Genomic DNA, 19,371 nt, shown 5'->3' on the forward strand with positions numbered 1-19,371 from the left:
GAAGAGTGGGGTGGGGGGAGAAAAAACTCGTAGGAATTGGATTTTAAAGGCGAGTCCGAAGTTCAAAAGTAGCTGCAATTTGAACAGAAATCTGCTCTTTGCAGCCAATTAGCAAGGTTGAGAAAGCAGCGGGAGCGTCTCATGTTTTGACAGTGTTAAAAAGGCACGGAAACTAAACAGTGCGGATTGAACATGCCACCCATGCGAGCTGTCACTGCGGCATCAGCGACCCAGCGCCGAGACGAACTGCCGGCGGCCCCAGCAGCGCAGCAGGTCCTGGGGACCAGCAAGGTCCCAGCCTGCCTGCCAGAGCCAGCATCCCTGCCCTGCCCTGCCTGCTGGGGTGGTGCCGAGAGGAAAAAAACACACGTTTTTCATTAACTCCAGACAGAGCAATTTTGTATGCAAGTGCTTGTGTTTATACCACACGGCCCCCTCTTTTTCTTCTTGGGTTGAAGGTTTTCTCAGATGGAAGGGTCTGGTTTGGGCTGTCTCTGCTGTGTAACAAGGATGCTCTGGCTGCCTGGCTCTGCTCCCATGAACAGATGAGTTTGCAGGTGTTTCACTCTCCCAGAAGAGCGAATCGACGGGTCTGGCTCCAAATTCATTTAGCAGACTTGGTCTTCAGAGAGTCAGACGGATCTGGCACAGCATCCGGGGTGCAGCTGAGGGAGGGCAGAGGGTGAGGGGGACCCTTCCTGAGAAGGGATCCCCTGCATGCAGGGCAAGGGATGCTCTGTTGTCCTAAGGATGCAAGAAGCAGGTCCTCAGGTGATTTCTCCAGGGCCTGTGAAACACCGAGGCTCCCGGAGAGACAGATTTTGCTTCTCTCTTGACTAATGAACAGTGAAGGACTCCGTGCCTGGTGTCTGGGACTCACGTGCACACACACAGAGTCCCTCTGGGACCTGCTCATATCAAGAGCCTCTTGGTGCAATCCCCTCATGGTTTCCCAGTGAAAAGAGGCTGATCAGTGCGGGGGGGTGCGGGGGGGGGGGCATTGGTATGGGGCTCCAGAGGTCCTTTGATGCAGCTAAGGCAAGAAGAGGATCTCCAGACACTCGTCGCACGTGGCATGGGTGGAAACAAGCAGGATCTGAGCTCTCTTCATTTTGGCAACTGGGAAGAGTGGCGACCCCCTCCCTGGACCACCTTCCTGCCTTGCTGGTGAAACGTCTCCCCTTCCCGGGATGCTTCCCGGTGAGCAGCGAGTGACTGAGCCATCGACTTTGGGGACAGCAGCGAGAAGACACCCCCCAACCCTGGGCAGAGCTGGCGTGGAGCCCCGCAGCCTCCACACAGACCCATGCCGGCTAACGCAGCCCTTCCTCCGGCTGCTGCGATCATGTCTCCGTTCCCTGCTCCGCCATCAAATTAACGAGGAGCAGCAGCGCAGGCAGATCGCGAGCGAGCGAGCGGCGAGGGGGTGGCGGGGGAAGGTGGGGGACACACACGCTCTCAGTGACTCACTGCCCCGCTCCCCACTCGGGGAGAGGGTTTTCTGTTTTGGAGGTGAACGCTGGAAGGCAACTCCCTCTTTTCCTCCCTCCCTCTCCCTCCCAAAGCCAAAAAAAGCTGTGACAGCTTGATTTAGGGCTGGATAATGAGGCAATTGTGAGGAGGATGGGTACAGCGGGAGTCTGCGCTTGCCAAATCGTTCAGCTTAATTGATCAAATATTTTTATGCATCGTTTATTCCTTTAAGGCGACCGTAAGCCTCCTCTCCTGCTGCACTGAAATGAAAAGAGCAATGCTGGAAATCACCCAGGCTGAGCCCCGGTGCAACAGAGAGGGGTGGGTGGCTGCCGAGGACCTCCCCGGCCACTGAGGGCTTGCCTGGCTGCCTGCGCTGCCTGTGCTGCCTGCACCAAGCGGAGGGTGGGCGAGTGGATCCGGCCCCCCTGGGGCTCCCCAGGGCACGCAGCAGGCAGGAGCGCAACCGCAGGCAGCATCCATCCGGCAGGGCTTGTCCTAAAGGGCTGGCCAGAGCGCGGGGGCAGCCGTGTGTGCCACCCAGGCTGCGACTGCCCTTCCCTGGGCCCGGCTGTGTCCCCGAGCACCGGGGCAGTGTGCCATGCGAGGGCTGTCCCTGCCGTCTGCGGTGTGAAGGAAAACACCCAGCGAGCCAAGCCGGACGCATAAGTAATTGCTAGGAAATGTTTCCCCCATGCAATTAAGTCACTGTAATCACTAAATCCCTCAGTCAGAGCTGGATCTGTTAATCTACAAAGAAAGAAGGACAAATCAAATCCTTTCCTCGCTGGCTTTTATCTCCTGGCCTCCTGCTGCAGGATGCCGGTGGCTGGGAATTGCTCTCGGTGTAGGCAGAATGGGGTGTGTGTGTGTGTGTCTGTGTCTCACTCCAGCCTCCTCCCTCGGCCATCGCGGCTCCCAGGTACCAGGCTTCAGCCCCCTGAGACTCCCATGTCCCCTACAACCCTTTCTTGCCTGGGTCCAGGCTGGCCGGCGCGGTGCTGGGGGTTCCCTCGCCCACCCAGGCTTTAACACACTGTATTTGCCACCATGGAGAAGAGCCGCTGCTGAACAGGGTGTCGGACCCCGGGTGGGCTGCCGTGAGGGGCTGGGGGCCATCAGCGGAGGAAGAGCCGTGTCCCAGGGATGGCAGGAGCAGCCCCATCCCTCCTGCCTGCAGCTCAGTCCCTGGGCTGCAGCTCGGTGCCTGCGAGCGCCCGGGTGCTTTGCTTTCTCCATGCTCAAAACAAGAGCTGCCTCTAGCGGTACCGCAGACGCCTCGGGGCTTGTGCGGGGCTCCAGGCGAGGAGCTCCTGCCCAGCCCTGCCTTGGGGGCTGCTGCCTGGCTGTGATGTGCCCCCACCACCCAGCAACCAGCTGGGGCTGCACGAGAGGGACCCCACGGCGTCCCATCCCGTCCACCACCAGCATCCCCCTTCACTACCCGCCTTGCCCTGGTCCCCGGCATGGAACTGCCCCTCCTGCCAGTGCTGCTGTCAGCTCAGATCCTGGCTCGGAGCTCACCTGTGTGTTCTTGCTGTTTGCATTCAGCTTGGCACACAGAAACCTTGACCCAGGCTCCCTTTCAGCTAAACAAACCAAAAGCCTTGGGCTGCCGAGATGAGAGCGGCAGCAAAGATACGTCCGGCACTTTCCTGCGTCGCTTCAAGAACAGTTTGATGGGAAGCAAAGCACTGGTGTTCACAGGCAGGGAGAGACCAGCAGGAACAGCTGGCACATGATAACACACATGGACCAGATGTGTGATTCTTTCCAGGGGTGGCTTCACTGGTGCACAGAGAAATGTCAGGGATCAAAGGGAACTGGTCTGCCCCATTGTCCCCACACCTTGTACATCCACGGGGTCATGCTCAGCCCTCAGCACTGTCCCCCTCACACCCTGACTGTGTCCTGTCCTACCTCTAAGGCCACCTTTCCAGGCCAGGGGATGCTGGAACATGCTCTGGCTGAGAGGTAAGAGATGGGGCAGCTGATCGGTACAACATATCTCAAGATGCTATTTTAGACTCTCCTGACCAGCAAATTCTGTTTTCTCTTATTCAACCCCCATCCATGACAAACCTCCACCAACTGTCCTCTTACTTCACCTAGAGAATTAGCAGACATAAAACCTCATGATCCTTTTGGAGCTCCTGCCTAGCTGGCCAAGGCAAGGTGAGCTCCACCAGCATCTGTGGGAAGCAGAGGTCTCTTCCCTCGTGGGAAGCAGAGGTCTCTTCTCTCCCAGATGCAGCTGGGCCTCTGCATTTTCCTCTTTGTTCAGAGCAAGTCGAGTGACATGAGATTTCCTGGATCACACACCCAGGGATGTTCCTCTATACTCCTGTGCTCCAGGGATGAGCAAATAGACCATGAAGCTTCAGAAGAAGGCTGGAAATCCTGGAGACATCTGAAATGAAATGCAGGGAAGAAGACAATCAAGTGGAGGTGAATTGACAGCCAGGGCTGAGACTCCCAGCCCAAATTCATAGGAGAAAGATGGCTGGCACGTGCTCCTTGCTGCCAGTCGAGGAGGACACTGTGGTTGAGGTATGTGAGGAAGAATTGCCATTCTTTATTGACCACTAATGGTATTTGCAGCTCTGCATTTAAAGATGATGATAAAGGTAATCAAACTGTCAGGAACAAAGACAGATGGGGAGCTCGCTGGAGCCAGCGAGGGATTCCCTGCTTTCAGCTAAGAGCTGTGATTTATATTTCATTTGCACCTATGGACTCAGAGCAAGGAGCAGGGCAGCAGTGCTTCACAAAAACACTGTAGGGAGGAGTACAACAGACACAATTTATCTGCGCTTGAGCTACTAGACCTGTTTATGCCTTCTTCAGACATCACTGTGAAATATCGCAGGGGTTATAAACTTTTCCCAGAAAATATTTTGATGAGCAGAATTCCCTTATAACAACCAGTGGCTTAACTTCCTGCAGCCCGATTCATCCTGACAACCAGCGCCCCCCCTCTCCCTTCCTTCTCCTCCCACGCAAGGTTCTGACAAGGTCCTGACAGCAGGCACCGCAGTCCTTATGATCTGTCCGAGCTATGGAGTACACAGTTCTTTCAGAAGTATAGGCTGCAAGAGCAGCGGCAGGGATGAGGGAAGGGGAGGGAGGTGCAGGGACCCCCCGGCTGCATCGCCATTGACCTCCACCTGCCAGTAAGTCCATAGCTCAGATTGTGGATGGCTGTGGATCCCTAGCTGTATACTGGAGACCTCTCTTGCTATCCTCTGAGCTCTGGCTTTGTCATGATTCTGGCATCCCTCCTGTCTTCTGTCTTCAGATGTTGTCTCCTTTCTCATCTTACCTTTGTATAGTGTCACGTCGACAACAGGGACAGCCGGCAGCTTTACTTTCTTTGTAACACGAAGTCATTCAACAGGGTGCTGTGTCTGTGCTGATACCGTATCCATGCAACCTGTGTTTCAGGGATCGTGTTTGCTTTTATTGCTGTGCATTAAAAACAAGCCCAAGAGTAAGAAAACAGCCTTACTAAAAAAGTTCTAGCAGTTAATTAGTTTCAACATTGAAAGGGCCACTGCCCAGCAGCTAAAAATCATCATGTTTGAATGGTGAATTAAGTCAGCCAAGCAATAAATCTGAGCAACAAAACAGTCCCTTTAGCTCAGAGGAGTTTTCTTTCCTCAAAACACTGATAAATGGCTTTTTCTGAGAGCCCACGAGGTCATCAAATTAATAAAGCATTTCAAGTAATGTATGGAAGTGAAGTGACACCCTGCTGCAAGAGATTTGCTGTTAAAGCAAACTCTCTATAACAGAGTGTGATGCATATAGGATTTCCAAAGCGAACCCATCCTCTAATTTAGGACAGTTGTCCAAACTCCTTTGTGTCTGTTCTTGTCCTCCTCCCTAGTCATTATTTAGGAGAGCTGAGCTTGAGAAAAATTCACAAAAGAAAAAAAAAAAAGAAAGAAAAATGAAAACTTGGGATTCTCTCATTGACCAGGCAGAATGTTTACCATGAAGGAAAGTGAAGAGGAGGCACGAAGGAGGGAAAGTAAATGAAAGGCTGAAAATCTCTTGAGATAATGGTGGGACATGCTCATCTTCTTTGCAGTGGCTGCTTTCCATCCCTACCACGTATATGTAGGAAGCTATCGCAAGAATGCTGCAACCAAGATACTGGATTTACTCATTTGACGTGAATAGGGGCAGGGACTGTTGCCTGCCAGCACTCATGTCAGGGACACTTGCAAGACCTAGCACAGTTAGACAGCAGGAAGGTCCAAAGCCCAAGAAGCAGCACTCAGACATCCAGGCATTAAATAAACAAAAGAAGTTCAACTTTCAGTTAAATTCTGCAGCCTTAGCCTGCACACAGTACAACCTCTTCAGACATGGCAGGCACATAAAGCCAAGTATGGCCCTGCTTTCTCTCCCCATCTGATTCCTTTCCTGAGTGTTTGGGGTGGCCCTGATTTGGGCTGAGACGCAGCAACAGTAGGCACGGCTAGGACGAGATGGGTGATGAGTGTAGAGATGCTTAGGGGCAGATGTTAGGGAATTCTTTCCAGTAGTCAGCATAGTTTAGCAGGAGAACAGACTGCCTGGGAGGTGCAACATCTCTGCCAGGACGTCTGCGGCTGAGAGCATGTCCTGGGTGCCCTCTCATGCTCCCTTCTAACCCAGGGCTGTTCTCAGTGCTCTGATCTTCAGAGGACGAGAAAGTAGCATGGGACACAATTTTCACTTTCAGCTCTTGCAGATGGCCCATCACAGGCCTTACACCAGAGGCGGCGGGAAGGAAAGGCAAGGGGAACTCCGGCTCGCCACCTCCAATTACTTCACTGGAAGTTTGTGTGACAGCAGCCTCTCCCTTAAACTTAAAGCTGACTATGTCCCCTCACTTTTCACTGAATTGGCTTTCTGCAAGCTTGTATTATACTTGGAACGATTTAATATGAAATATATATTTACTAATTTGGTAGCACAAAGAGGCACTGAATAGGATGCACATAAAAAAGAGCTACCGATAGCCTCTGCAATGTTGTATCCACTGGGTACCCTTCTTCACGAAATCCTAGCCCAGGTTTCATTTGCCTTTGATTTACTTAGAGCATAAACCTCTTGAGCCAGTCTCCAGTTGTTTATCCACCCCGGTGCTCTGCCCTCCGAGTGCTATCGCAATACAGCGCTCATAATTACAGCAGTGCTGCCTTTGGCACACGTCTGTGCCGTGGACAGCTGATCTCCGAGGGGACGTGTTCATCACTCTTCCAGCTTCTGACAACGGCTGACATACAAAACTGGCGGCACACACGCGACGACGACTCCAGCCTCTTTGCAGACTCATTGACATGCAGCAGAAGCCCCAGATACCATATGGAATGTGGAGGCAGATGGATGGACATATGTATAATCTGTGTGCATCTCTGCTCATGTAAACGTCCCAGCGCAGGCATTAACACTCAAGTATATGGTTTGCATTTGGGGTGAGAGAGAATTTTTCTCCCATAAAATAAATAAAATACGTTCTGAGCAACTTGGGATGAAGCCATTCCAATCCTTTTATTCTTTCCAAAGGAAAATGATTCCATATTCAGGGCACTGTGCAAACAATTAATTAGCCTAATGAAAATGAAAGGCCTAATTGCTCAGTATTATTATGATCATTGGCAGCCAGGCGTGACCAAAGAATAGGCACTGTCTTACCAGGGATAAAGCGTAACTTTCCAGCTTTTTGGGCTTTTTTGATATTTGAACATCTAGCAAAACAATATTTTTTTTTTTGAGTGATGGCGTAATTCTCCTTTCCACGTGCAAAAAAGCTGGCAGTATTTGGAGACATCTGAATGAGCTGCTATACAATAAAAAAACACGAAGAGGAGAGAGACCCAGCTGGTGTGAAATGACCTGGCTGAATGGAAGTCGATAAAGCTGTAACTTGCCTGAGTTGAATGACACGGTGGTGTCTCCACTGCCTGTCTCCGGCAGGAGACTTGACTCACAGGACAAGTGCTGCAACATTAAGAAAAAACATATTTTTTAAGGAGCACACCTAAAATTAAAGTACAACCATCCTTAATGCAGCTCCCTTTTCAATGATCTGTTGTTACCCAACTGGAAAAGTGCTTTAAATTCATGCAGATGAGTTTGTACACTGTGGATAGGATCATGAAGAGTCAGATTACAGGAGCTTTAAGAAACTGAACTGTTATCATTCATGCGTATCTCGTAACATGGAGATAGAAAGCAGATGCTGACTGAACATTGACCTAGCCTGAGGAGTATGGGTCCAATAATTCTTCTTTAAGCAGCTGATTCTCATGGGAAAATCCCCAAGATTCAGCTTTAATTCTATTATCTGCCTTGTGCAGAGACTGGCAACCAGAGACTATTCTTTAAAAACAATGCAGATGAAGTCTGCTTTCATTCACACTTGCCCAACCCCACTGACTATATTATAGAGGGTTTCTCAGCAAGCTGGATTGTTTATGTTTGGGGTGGGGGGGATTGCAGTTAAAACTTAAGTAGGGGCACTTTTTCTCTGTGCTCCAGGCTGGCATCCAGGGCTGAAAGACATGCCCATACAGAAGACATCCATTATCACGCAATATCAGATGCTCACATGGGAAATACAGCTTCCCAGTCCAACCAGTGGTGACAGGTAAGTGCCTTGCTTAGGGGCTTGGGATCATGCCCTGGTAGAGTTTAATACTCTGAATTGATTGCAAAGGGATCAGGAACCCAAGCCTGGTCACTGAAATGAGGTGGGATGGTCCCCTTCTTCCCACTCTCAGTATGCTTAGCACAGCACTCCAGGGGATGTTATTCCCTCCCCATGTAATTTAATAAACTGCTGGCTTGCAAACAGCAAGGGTAAAGTCAGACCTACATCTCCTCCAGCTCTAGGGATGCAGAGTGAGAGCAGCCCACAACCTTCCCTTGGCGCAGGAGTGGAAATTTCTTTATGCCATCTCAGCAACTCACTGGAAAAACAGCAACACAGACTTGGTCACTTGAAGGCTTTAAATACTCCACATTTGTGCCGTGTTGCCTTTTAGGTGATAAGTTGTGTCCAAATACACTTGGGTTTGAGGAGGATTAAAAAAAAAAAGAGGTGATTGCAATATAGAATAGTACAATCCTGTGAAAAAGGTAAGAACAGAAAATACAGGTTTGTGGCTGATGGTCACTGCACTTCACAATCGCCCTATTAGCTTGCAAAAGTGAAATCAAGGAGAACGCATAGGCCTCCCTGAAACCATTTCAGGTTTGTTACCATTTGTTTATGTAGCTGGTAACAATTATTACAGATGCTGCTGGGGACTTCGAGACATAAAAAATGACAGACCCAAAGATGTCATAGCAGGAATGGTCTAGCAGATAACTGGATATCCCACCAACCTTTGTCAGGCTGGCTAACAACCTTCTGCTTAGCAGAACACAGCTGCTATTTAACCTCGGACAGACAGGCACTCATCACCCCTTACTGATAAAAAAGAAAACCCTAACAAAATGAGGCTTTTGTTTTTAATTTATTTTGCAAATCTACCAATTCATTTTATGAAAGTATGAAATCCTATGTGATTACATTAAACAGTTACATTACAATCCAGGTAATACAAATAACCACTACAAAGTTAGTTTTAGGTACTCTTGGATAACAAGTAGATTTAACATTATTTAAAATAAAAATAAGTCACAAAGAAGGGAAAAATAGCCTTGTGATTGTCAAAGAATTTAGTTTAAAGCAAGGAAACCACTGTAGACTCTCCTTGTCCTACAAAAAGTTAAGAGAGAAACACTGATGTTTACATCAACTTTTGATGTTAATGTTCAATTAGACGCAGCAAACAAATTTAAGTGCATACATCAGGATAACAAGAATAGTTCACAAGTTGTTTGGAAACCAGTGTCAGGTTTCATTCTCTGGAAATTGCATTTACAGTATAACATCACCATTATCCTTGCTTTCAGATGCATAAAAATCCCGTAATATTGTTTGTAAAACACACATGGGCTTCAAGTTTGCTCTAATTGAATTCACTGGGAGTAGGATCAGTTCCTACATTTAATAAGTACTCCTGATTTACTGAAATCCTTACAAAACAGCCTCCTTCCTAGGAATGAAATTAATTTACTGAACAAAATACTGTAATAGTTCAGCAAAACTCTTAGCTTTACTATCCAGCAATTGACACTGAAGTTGCCTTTTTGAGGACCTTTATGCATAATCATTTTTTCCTCTCCACCAGCAACAGGACACACGAAGACACCGAGTAACTGTGCTTAGTAAGAACTCGGAGCCATGTAAGTAAAGTATAAAAATCAAAGAACAGATTGAATTAATCTAGAAACTGCTCTCCTGACATCCATCTGACACACCTCTAGTGTCATTCTGCTGCCTGTAAGCTGCCACTTCTGCTGAGACATCTGTCAATCACGATTGCATAACTGCTTCTTAGGAAGCAATTAAATGGAGCTTTGATTTTGCAGCTGCATCTCTACATTGCATATGTATTTAGGGGCAAAATGTCCAAGATGCTACTGCCGCATATAATGCAACGGTTTTACAGAAGCAGAGAGAGCTGTTTACGGGGAAAAAAAGGCAGATGCAGGTACAATCCTGATGGCTTGTGGCACAACGGAGATTAAAACATATCATTCTCTCTTGTAGCCTTTACCTATTTCAACTAGGACATCCAAAATGGTGCAAACCCCCAAATCTCTACTCATACATGTGCAACAAACCTGCAGAGCTCGCTGTAGTACAGAAGTGAAGCCAGCAGCATCTTAGCAGGGCTTCTAAGAGAACTAGGCATTGATCCACAAGAGTATCTTTTAACACTTATGACCTCAAAAAACATAAAGAAAACAGACAGGTTACACAAAACTATACAAACTTTTCACCTGGACATAAAGCGCCACCGAAGTATGGAAGCAAAAATGAAGTCACTGTTGAGGGCAGTAGCTACTGTAAGTGTCTACAGAAAGCTTTATTCTCCTGAAACAGATAAAGTTTGCTACAGTCTTGGAAATGGCTGCAACCTGGTGGGAACGCTACTATAACCAAGGCTAGCACCATCCTTCCTGACAAACACCACTCTCGCCTGACAAGCCAAAGCCAACAAGGCTGCATTTACTGGCAGCCGACTGCAGAACTTTCCTCAGAAGGTAGTTTAAAATGGTAATAGATGCTTCCGTTTCCCATTCTCTGATATGAAATGATAAATATAATTTGTTCAGATGCTTTTTTATGAGCATGCATTACAACAGATGGCCCCACCCAGCTATTACCACTGTGCCTGCTTGTTTTCCATCTCTACTCATGTAAATGTAATGTCATATCCTCTTAAGAATCCTGAGCAGCAGTCCAGAATCACTTGTTCAACTGACATTTCTGTAATAATAAGGAAAGAAAAAAGAGTTGTGGGAAATTAAATGGTGCTCTGTTGCCAAGTTGTTAAAATTATATGGCAATATGCTTCCAGTAGTTGTAAGAAATTAATTTGTAGAGTGCTTACAAGCCTTACATCTACTAAATCTCAACAGGATATAAAATGCTATTTAAGTGATACAACTTACAAATGTTAAGGAGAAAAAAAATCAGCACCAAAGAGTGAAAGAAGAAACTAGATTCTCATCTGCACTCTGATTCCTTGAGGCTGGATCTCTACAGCTGAGGAAGCCATGCCGGATATCCTTGGTGAAGTACTTATGTGTTCATGCATGTCAGCACCTGCACCTCTCCCTTCTGTCACCCCTCTTCAGCGGATGAGACAGGGCACCTTCAGCAAGTTACTCCACTCCTGCAAACAGCGGCTGGCAAACAGATCAGCAAGCCCCTCTGCTACCCACTCTCTCTTCAACTGCCTCTGAAAGTACTAGCCAGAGCAAAGTGAGCGTCACTACTTTTCATCTCCTTTATCATAATGCTGTTCAGAGAGAAGTGCCTGAGACACCTGATCTGTAGATGAATTCATTTTTAAAATATGCCACTACTTATTACTGTCATTCTTTTTTCACAACAATAACAAATACAATATAAAACTTTGGATTTTCTATAGTAAGTGAAACAGCAAAGTTGAAAGAAAGACAGTGCCAGCAGTGCTGTTACTGCTCCATTCTCTAAGACAGAACCAGGGTAAGGCGCTTTGGCAATCAGCACCACGTTTAAGTGACAAGCGTTGTAACAATTTCCTCTCCGCACACTAGAGTACAAACAAGTTTCCTGCAGACGCATGGAAAACTGAGACCCCCTGGTTGTTCTCTAAGCTGCTTTGAAACTGCAACAATTCGTTTAATCCAACAGCAGATCCTGGTACTATGCTTTTTCCTAAGTACAGTACGTTTTGATAGCAACAGAGAAGCACACGACACAAAACAGATTTGTTCAAGCTCACCATGGTTCTGATGGGCTACACGCACCAAGAGGCAATCGAAAAAAGAGCACACAACTCATCAGGACAACAACACTGACTCAAAGGAATTCCGGCTCCACTTTTTGGAAAAGGTCTTATTGCAAGTTGTACTGCTCAGCTTGGCCACTTTTGATACACATCAGAAGTATCAGAAGCTGCCAAGGACAAAGAATTCCTGTTTGGTAAATATTTTAAGTATAGCAAGGTTGCTTTAAAAAGAAAAGCCACTGCACAATATTCCAAATGGCCTTCTCTAACAGACTTAAAATCATTAGATCAACACTGACAGAAAATACAGATTTCAGTAGCAGTTCTGGCACTTTGCAATTTGGATAACTCTTGTGCATATGGGACTGAGGCAGCTTGTTTGCAGACCCCTTTCTTGCAGTATCCCAGGGTCAACTCTGCTTCCTTCACAACAGCTATTGCTGGACTCAGCAGTTGCCTTCCTCAGAAGGCGCAAACTGGCAGCTGTCATGAGAAACAGTGTCAATGCTCTGCACTTCTGACTGCGGGTGAATGGACACCTGAACAGCTATCTCTTGACCTTGCTCATTCATGGACCCATCATCTGAATCCCCGGCCGGTGAATCGCTGCGCTTGATCTCTGGGTTGCTGGGGTATATTGCAGCTTGGGTACCACAGGCTTGGGTCTGTTTTTCCTCCTCACCAACTTCATCGGGATCATCAACTCGCACAGCCTCAAAGATCTCCTCCATGAACGCCCTGCAGTTAAGGATCAGTGGTGGAAGGGGAATGCTTCTGGCAAGCTCTTCAATGTACCGAGCAAACTCCATGGTCTTAAATTGAGTGACTTTGGCTAACTCCAGTGTTTTGGCAGATGTAATGATAGGGATACGCTTGGCTATCTCAAAAGCCTTCTGAAGTTTCTCGGCCCCTTCCGTCCTGAAGAACTCATTGATAGCCTTCTCTGTTTTGCGGAGGTGACTGCTCATCATGCACAGACGGGTTATGTTTAAAATGAGGGTGATAGCAAAGGCAACGAGGCACACAATCATGTAGTAGATACTCATGTCTCCTGAGGTGAAGATAACCCTCAGGGTGACTGTGTAATACAAGGTGTCATTATGATTAACAGCTGCACACGTGTATCGCCCCCGATCAGCAAAGCTGACCTTTGTGATGTTAAGGGAATTATCAGCAATCCTCCACCGTCCACCTGGAGATTCAAAAGAAACAGACTGAGCTAATGAAATAAAAATAACTTGGTAAACTAGACACATACTGTTTACTCCATCAACAGGAGATAGCAGCCCGTTCCTAGCCTAATAATACAAACAGTACACCAAGGATGGAAATTTCCTTTTCATGCTTCTGATACAGAAAGCCATAAACCAGGTAGCAATCTTACTGCTTAATGGTAAATTATTTTGTGCACTTGCTACTCTGGTTCTACTGCTTTCTCTCATCTGCAGTTTTCTGTGTGCTTTCTGACAGGGAACTGAATTCTTAACTAGTGCTTCTCACCCACTGTGTAACACTATGCTGAAAGACTGTCTTCTATAAAGCCTAATTTTCTATACGTTCAGAGTCAAAAGTCAAGCAACCCATGAAAAAGACCAGAGTCTGTAAATGGCTCCGCTGGCAAAAGAACCCAGGATTTTCTTGAGACACAGTTTTCTGCTGAGCATGCAGTGCTGATATACAAAACTGATGTAAAAAGAAATCAATACAAGAAGCTAGCTTTATACAGTATTTCCTAGGCATTTATAACTCAGGGGGAAAACTGTTTTCATAACTCATTCCTCTAATTACTCTACTTTGAACTAATCGCCAGATGGCATTCTAGCTACAAGGAGGCTACTGAATACTTAAGGCAGAAAGATGGCCTCCGAGAAGATCCTATCAATTAGCTCGACGACCTTTATTAATACTAATAGAGTAGAGAAAAACCACACGCATCTCTAAAAGACATTATTTTTTGAAAATTAAAAACTACAGGGACAGAAGTATATGAGCCAATGGCTAGGAAAATATATTCTCCCTCTGTACAAAAAGGTTAAATAGCATGTATTTCATTGTTGGCCATCACAAATTGTGTTAGTTTCCACGGTCTCGCTGGTGCATAAACTAGAAAATAATTGTAATAGTTACCCCATGCTTTAAAAAAATCCTGTAACAAAATTAAAGCACTGATTGCCAGCTGCAAAAGGCACAAGTTGTGGAGGATTTTAATTCATGTGTTTGGAAAAATAGAATATCAACCAGAGTAATACAAAATAAAAACATCAGTTAGTATCTGGTAGGACGCAGATTCATTTCTTTTGAATACTGTGATACCTCTTGAACGAAATGATTCTGTGGGTCACTGTAGCAGGACGGATGGGCTAGGGAGGGAGAACTCAGATGTAATTCTCATGGCCCATGCCAGAGGGCAAAGGGCTTTGTCTTGCTCTCTCTTTACCTCCCAACAGTAAAAATGGGAGGATGGGAAGAGAAAATGATAATAAAGTCCCAGAGTTTTTCAGATACTGTATAAAAGGGGAATACTGAAGGATAGAAAACAGCAGGAAAGCTCACCTTCATCTTTCTGTTCAAGCAGGTGTCCTCTGGAGTTATACCAAAGAATATATTCATACTGGCTGATGTTCAGTTTACATTCAATTAAAATACTGGTTCCCTCTTTGGCTATGATATCATGGTGTGCTGGAGAACTTACTAAAGCTTGAAACACTGTATGAAGAGATGTATTGAAAGCCCCAAGAGCAACTGTCCCATTAGAAGCTACATTTTCCAGTGTAAATCCAATTGAAAGATCAGCACTAACAGTCAAAATTAACAGGCAATAGCTGAGCTTCATGGAAAGCTAGAGAAAGATCTTTTTTCATTTAATTTGGAGAAATGAGGTCATATGATATTAAGCTGTCTGTATTGCTTTGAGATAGGAGAGGAGGCTCTTGATTTGTTCAGTGATAGAAAATGTCTTGGATCCAAATGCACTTTCAAGACCGTCAGAAGTGGAAACTGGAAATCTAACTGGAAAAAAAAGAAAAGAATTAAGTTTATTAATGACAGCAAGCTTACGGCATATTCAAATTTCATTTCCAGTAAACAGATTTTGATTAGCATAATATAAACTGTCAGCTGAGAGGTTCCAAATCAAAGCTTTGCTGAGAACACAGTAATGAAACAAGGGTAAGGCAGCATTAGCACAACCTTCAGTCCTCTAGATGTTCATCTTCCTATCCAAATAAATAATCTCAGGAACAATAATCATTAAGGGGAAAAAGGTTTTAAAAAAAAGAACAAATTGTTCAGCTACTCGAAATGCATAACTATCTTTAGGGACAGAAAGTGGATTCTGAATTTATTAATGGAGAAAAAGTGCTTTCTTTAATAGAGGAAGAAAAGCAAGAAAGATGATATCATTTCTGCTTCCCTCCCCAGCAATATCAGTGCTTTTAAGCCCTGATTTTCTAAAGCCAGTCTTTCATTTCGCATCTAGAAAAAACCCAAAGCATGCACACATCTGATTTCTAGCATTTATACATTTACTACTTAATTTTAGAGGCACGGTCAGTGTTAGATGTCTAAATACTATATAATATGCTTACAGTTTCTTGTGTGGGAAAACTCTCTTGGCAGTTATCTAGAGTCACAGAGAGGAAGTCCCTTTCTGAATATCAGGGCACTGATGTCTTAATATACTTCCTTTTTTGCAATCTCTCTTGTTGATGTTGCATTTTATAACTCCGCCTCTTTTTTTCTTGTTTATTTTACAATAAGTTCCTATTGAAAATGTTTTGCTTATGCTGCCACATCTCAGTGGTTATACCTTGTTCATCATCTTCTCTACCCAAATTCTGCCCCATATTTCACTGCAATTTGAAAATTTGTTTTGTCAAGGGACAGATTTCACACACTTCAAATTATTGTGCACAAAAGATATTTTTAAGACATGAGGATACAGCCTTTAATTTTATATTTTTTTTTGCTCACAAGGAATTTTCTTTTTTAAAGGTCAGAATAAAACCAACTTGTAACAAAATGCGACGACACTGATAAGAGAATATCTGTAACCAATTTTCCTGGAAGCCTGACCCAATAAAATTTCTAATCCAATATGCGTTCCCTGAAGTTACGATTCCATCTAGACTGCATCAGAGCCCTAAAAAACAATTTACAAAGCACAGAAGCCACAAGCCAAAATGTTATCTTAAAGAATATCTCACTTCATCCCATCGACTGTATGACTTCAAACTTATCATCTTGCCTTCTACCAATAACAAATGCTAGTAGAGTTGAATTTCATAAATAACACAATACAAAGGAATACTTTTCCTCAATAAATAATGCAGACACTTCTAGCCCATCCAGAATCACTAGTTAACACTGCCTACAGCAGGCAGAAATCTTATCACTTATGAAAAATACTTCAATATAAATAAATACAGGTGATTTGTACTAATCGTCTTTTCAGCAGAAAAAAAAATAAGTGTATTCAGGAACTTGCTGATAACACACTACCCAGGTGGCATTTTTTTCAGTTAAAGATAATTTGTCAGAGGTCAAACCAGATTCCAGACTTGACATCTGATGGGAAACGTTTATCTGACCCATTTCTGTTGCGGCTATTACCAAAATCAGTTTGACAAAGAAGGCAATGAAGACAGCTGTGTCCAACTCTCCTTCAAGCTTGACTAACCAACTCACCCCCTGAATCCTGCAACAGCAACTGGAAAACAGGCCCTCCGCTTGTTTCCCTGTAAACCGCAATCCCTTCATCTGCCCTCTTTTTTGTTTGGGTTTTTTTTTTTTTTTTGAATTGGACCCACTCTTTTTTCTATTGTGCCTCTTGTCTGCTCATTTAAGATGAGACCAGCACTGAGAACTCAATTATAGCATTGTGCTGAAGAAGCTACTTTCCCACAGCTAAACAGTTAAAAAAGTACCAAAGCCTCTTTCTTTCCTGTTTTCCACCAGTCACACTTTAGGGAAAGTGCTATTGAGTCCTGCCGCCTCTGGAGAAGAGTATCCCAGCCACATCAACTGCACAGGTCTGAAAAAATCCCAATACTGATTAACTGATCAACAACTAATATTCTGTTTGAAGGAGTGGTTTTAGCCTTCCTTTTTTAGCCCCCTAGTATTTTCTGAGGGTTTTGGAGCCTTCAGAAGGCTGCTGACAACTTGGTAACCTTGTGCAGATTTCTTAAAGGCAGGCTGTGGATAGTTAGCAATTTGCGGACCACTGACATTTGGATTGCCAGTGTTGCCATTTGAGCGTCAGTCACAGCTTGCTCTAGCAAGTGAGGCGCCATGGTCGCACATCGCTTCACGACCCAGCAGCCTTCAGTTAAAAATGCCACTGCACTTAATGGCTCTCGCATGCATTGGGACTCGACTTCACAGCATGATGCAGTTACAACTCATGACAGCTCCGCAGTGGAGACAAACCCTCATCTTCAGTATCGAATCAAATGCACAGAATAACTTCCAGTATTCCAAAACAATAACCTCCCAACTAATAACGTCTTAGATTTATTAGAGAATAATTCCAGTACCTCGTCTACTTTGCCTGTGTGATTATAATTTTAAATTATTAAATTTAAATTGTTAGATTTCTGAGTGTCTCTGACACTCCTCCTCAAATGACATTAGGAACCTCAGTCAATTATTTAACACAAGAAATACTCAGCAATATTTTTCCTCATAAGAATAAGATAATTATCTTCAGTAATTGCATATGCTCTCCACTATATTTGCACTGAGCTTGCCTAATGTATAAAACATTGGTGACGGGTCATTGAATTTTACTATTAAACTCTTCGAGGTCTGATTTATTAGAAATTGTTTGTCACATTTCTCTTTTGGAAAAGCCATTATTGCTAAGCAGACAATGATCTCTCACTGCCGAGTGCTGGGAAAAATAAAATGATTTGCGAAAACCGTATTCTTCAACCATCACACTTATGCAAAACAGCTGCTGGAGCTGATAAAGGATCCAAAAAGGATAAAGAGTGAGCAGTGCCAACACCACAATTCTTCAAGAAAGCATTAAGCCCAAGCAAGATGAAATATGCAGAACAGAAACTGGCTATTTTACAACTGAACCTGAAGTTCAGCTCAACATATTTAACCTTTATTGAACCATAAGTTGTAACAACAAATAACGGTGGAAAGATAAAAATCTGTGATGCATACACTTGTATGAGTCATCTTTGGCTCTTATCCTGAAAAAGTGTATCTGTGTTTAACTTAGAGCACTATAAGTAGTCCCACTGAGGTCAATGGAAGTCCTGACAGTACTTAAAATCACACACATTTATAAGGCACTGCAAAATTGAGGCCCAAGAGGTTGCAAGTTATATGGCTTTACATTCACTGCTCATAACATCATTTCATACCTGGAGAAAAGCAAAGCAATAAACTGAGACACACCTGACAGACCACAGACTGCTCTGACCGACTGCCACTCCTGGCACATGACGTGCAAATGTCTTTTGGCATTTCCAACAAGCTAATTGATAATAACACGCACTAAATAGATCTAAATGCATCGCTTTTGCACAGAGTGCACCTTCCTACCCGCAGCATAATGTCTTGCAGAAATAAGGTGGCTGTGACCATCCCGCGATGCCCCTCTGACCCTTTTTCAAATCAGAGAGCCGCGTGTGGACAAGCCCTGAAGACATTAACTCCCAGGAAGTTTATGAAAATAGATGGTGCGGTGTTGACAAGAGACGTGTTCCCAGTGCGGGAGAGGCTGCAGGGAGGGTTCACCCTCTGCCGGTGCCAGCGAAGGCCCCGTGGGGGGAGCGGCTGCACCCCCAGCCCCAACACCAACGGCGGGAGCAAATCTCCAGGAGCCCAGCGCCCTCCTCGCCCGCGGGCGCTGCCTCACGGGACGTGGTGTCCTGCCGTGTACGTGGTGCCGTGGCTGCCTGACACGTCACGGGGTAACTCACGAAGGGCACGGGATCGGCTGCAGGTGAAAACACGCTTCTCCCCCCCCCCCCCCCCCATTGGCTAAAAACGCTCAGGGACAAAACTCCCCAGAACGGCAACCCTGTCCCCAGCAGCCCCGGCCCCACGGGCGCCCGGCTTCGCTCGTGGAAAAACCCCGCTCAGGCCGCGCCGCTCAAGGCAGCGGGAAACACCCCGGACATCCACCCCCCCACCCCCCCCCCTGCAGTCCAGTCTTCATGGGCATGACGTCAAGCGGGCATGACGTCACGTCAGAATACCGCCCCCCTCCCCCCCGGGCAGCACTTCCATGCCAAAACAGCGAGGTAAACCACAGGCCCCCGACGCCTCCCGCAGCAGCGGGGAGGGCGCGGAGGGCCTGCGCGCCGCTGCGCCGTTTCCCCCGAGTGTGACGTCACCAGGTAAAACCTGACGTCACCGTAACGCCGTGAGGTTAGACGTACGCCGCTCTCACCGGCAGGAGAATGGCCGGGCTCGGCTCGGCCCGTTCCGCCGCGCACCGACGCCGCCACCGGCTCCGCCGCCCGGACGTACTTCCCCGCGCGCCCTT

The 19,371-nt window shown here is 45.8% G+C and overlaps 1 protein-coding gene across 1 annotated transcript; it reads right to left on the reverse strand.

Annotated features, from left to right (window-relative positions):
- Positions 1 to 8,974: 8,974 nt before the first annotated feature.
- MFAP3 (microfibril associated protein 3) lies at positions 8,975 to 19,344 on the reverse strand. The gene is made up of 3 exons (XM_082490100.1): positions 19,276 to 19,344; positions 14,415 to 14,870; positions 8,975 to 13,053 (listed from the first exon to the last, which is right to left on the reverse strand). Exons 2-3 carry the CDS (start codon positions 14,692 to 14,694, stop codon positions 12,308 to 12,310), a joined length of 1,026 nt encoding a protein of 341 aa, XP_082346226.1. The 5' UTR covers positions 14,695 to 14,870; positions 19,276 to 19,344; the 3' UTR covers positions 8,975 to 12,307.
- Positions 19,345 to 19,371: the final 27 nt, after the last annotated feature.

Source organism: Vanellus vanellus (genome assembly GCF_965231255.1).
Source record: "Vanellus vanellus genome assembly, chromosome: 13".
Classification (NCBI taxonomy): domain Eukaryota; kingdom Metazoa; phylum Chordata; class Aves; order Charadriiformes; family Charadriidae; genus Vanellus; species Vanellus vanellus.

Excerpts from the sequence above, each read along its gene's own strand:
- MFAP3 (XM_082490100.1), bottom strand. The coding sequence starts at position 14,694 with ATGAAGCTCAGCTATTGCCTGTTAATTTTGACTGTTAGTGCTGATCTT. Across the intron at positions 13,054-14,414 it reads GCTTGAACAGAAAGATGAAG|GTGGACGGTGGAGGATTGCT; the intron begins GTGAGCTTTCCT and ends TTGAATCTCCAG.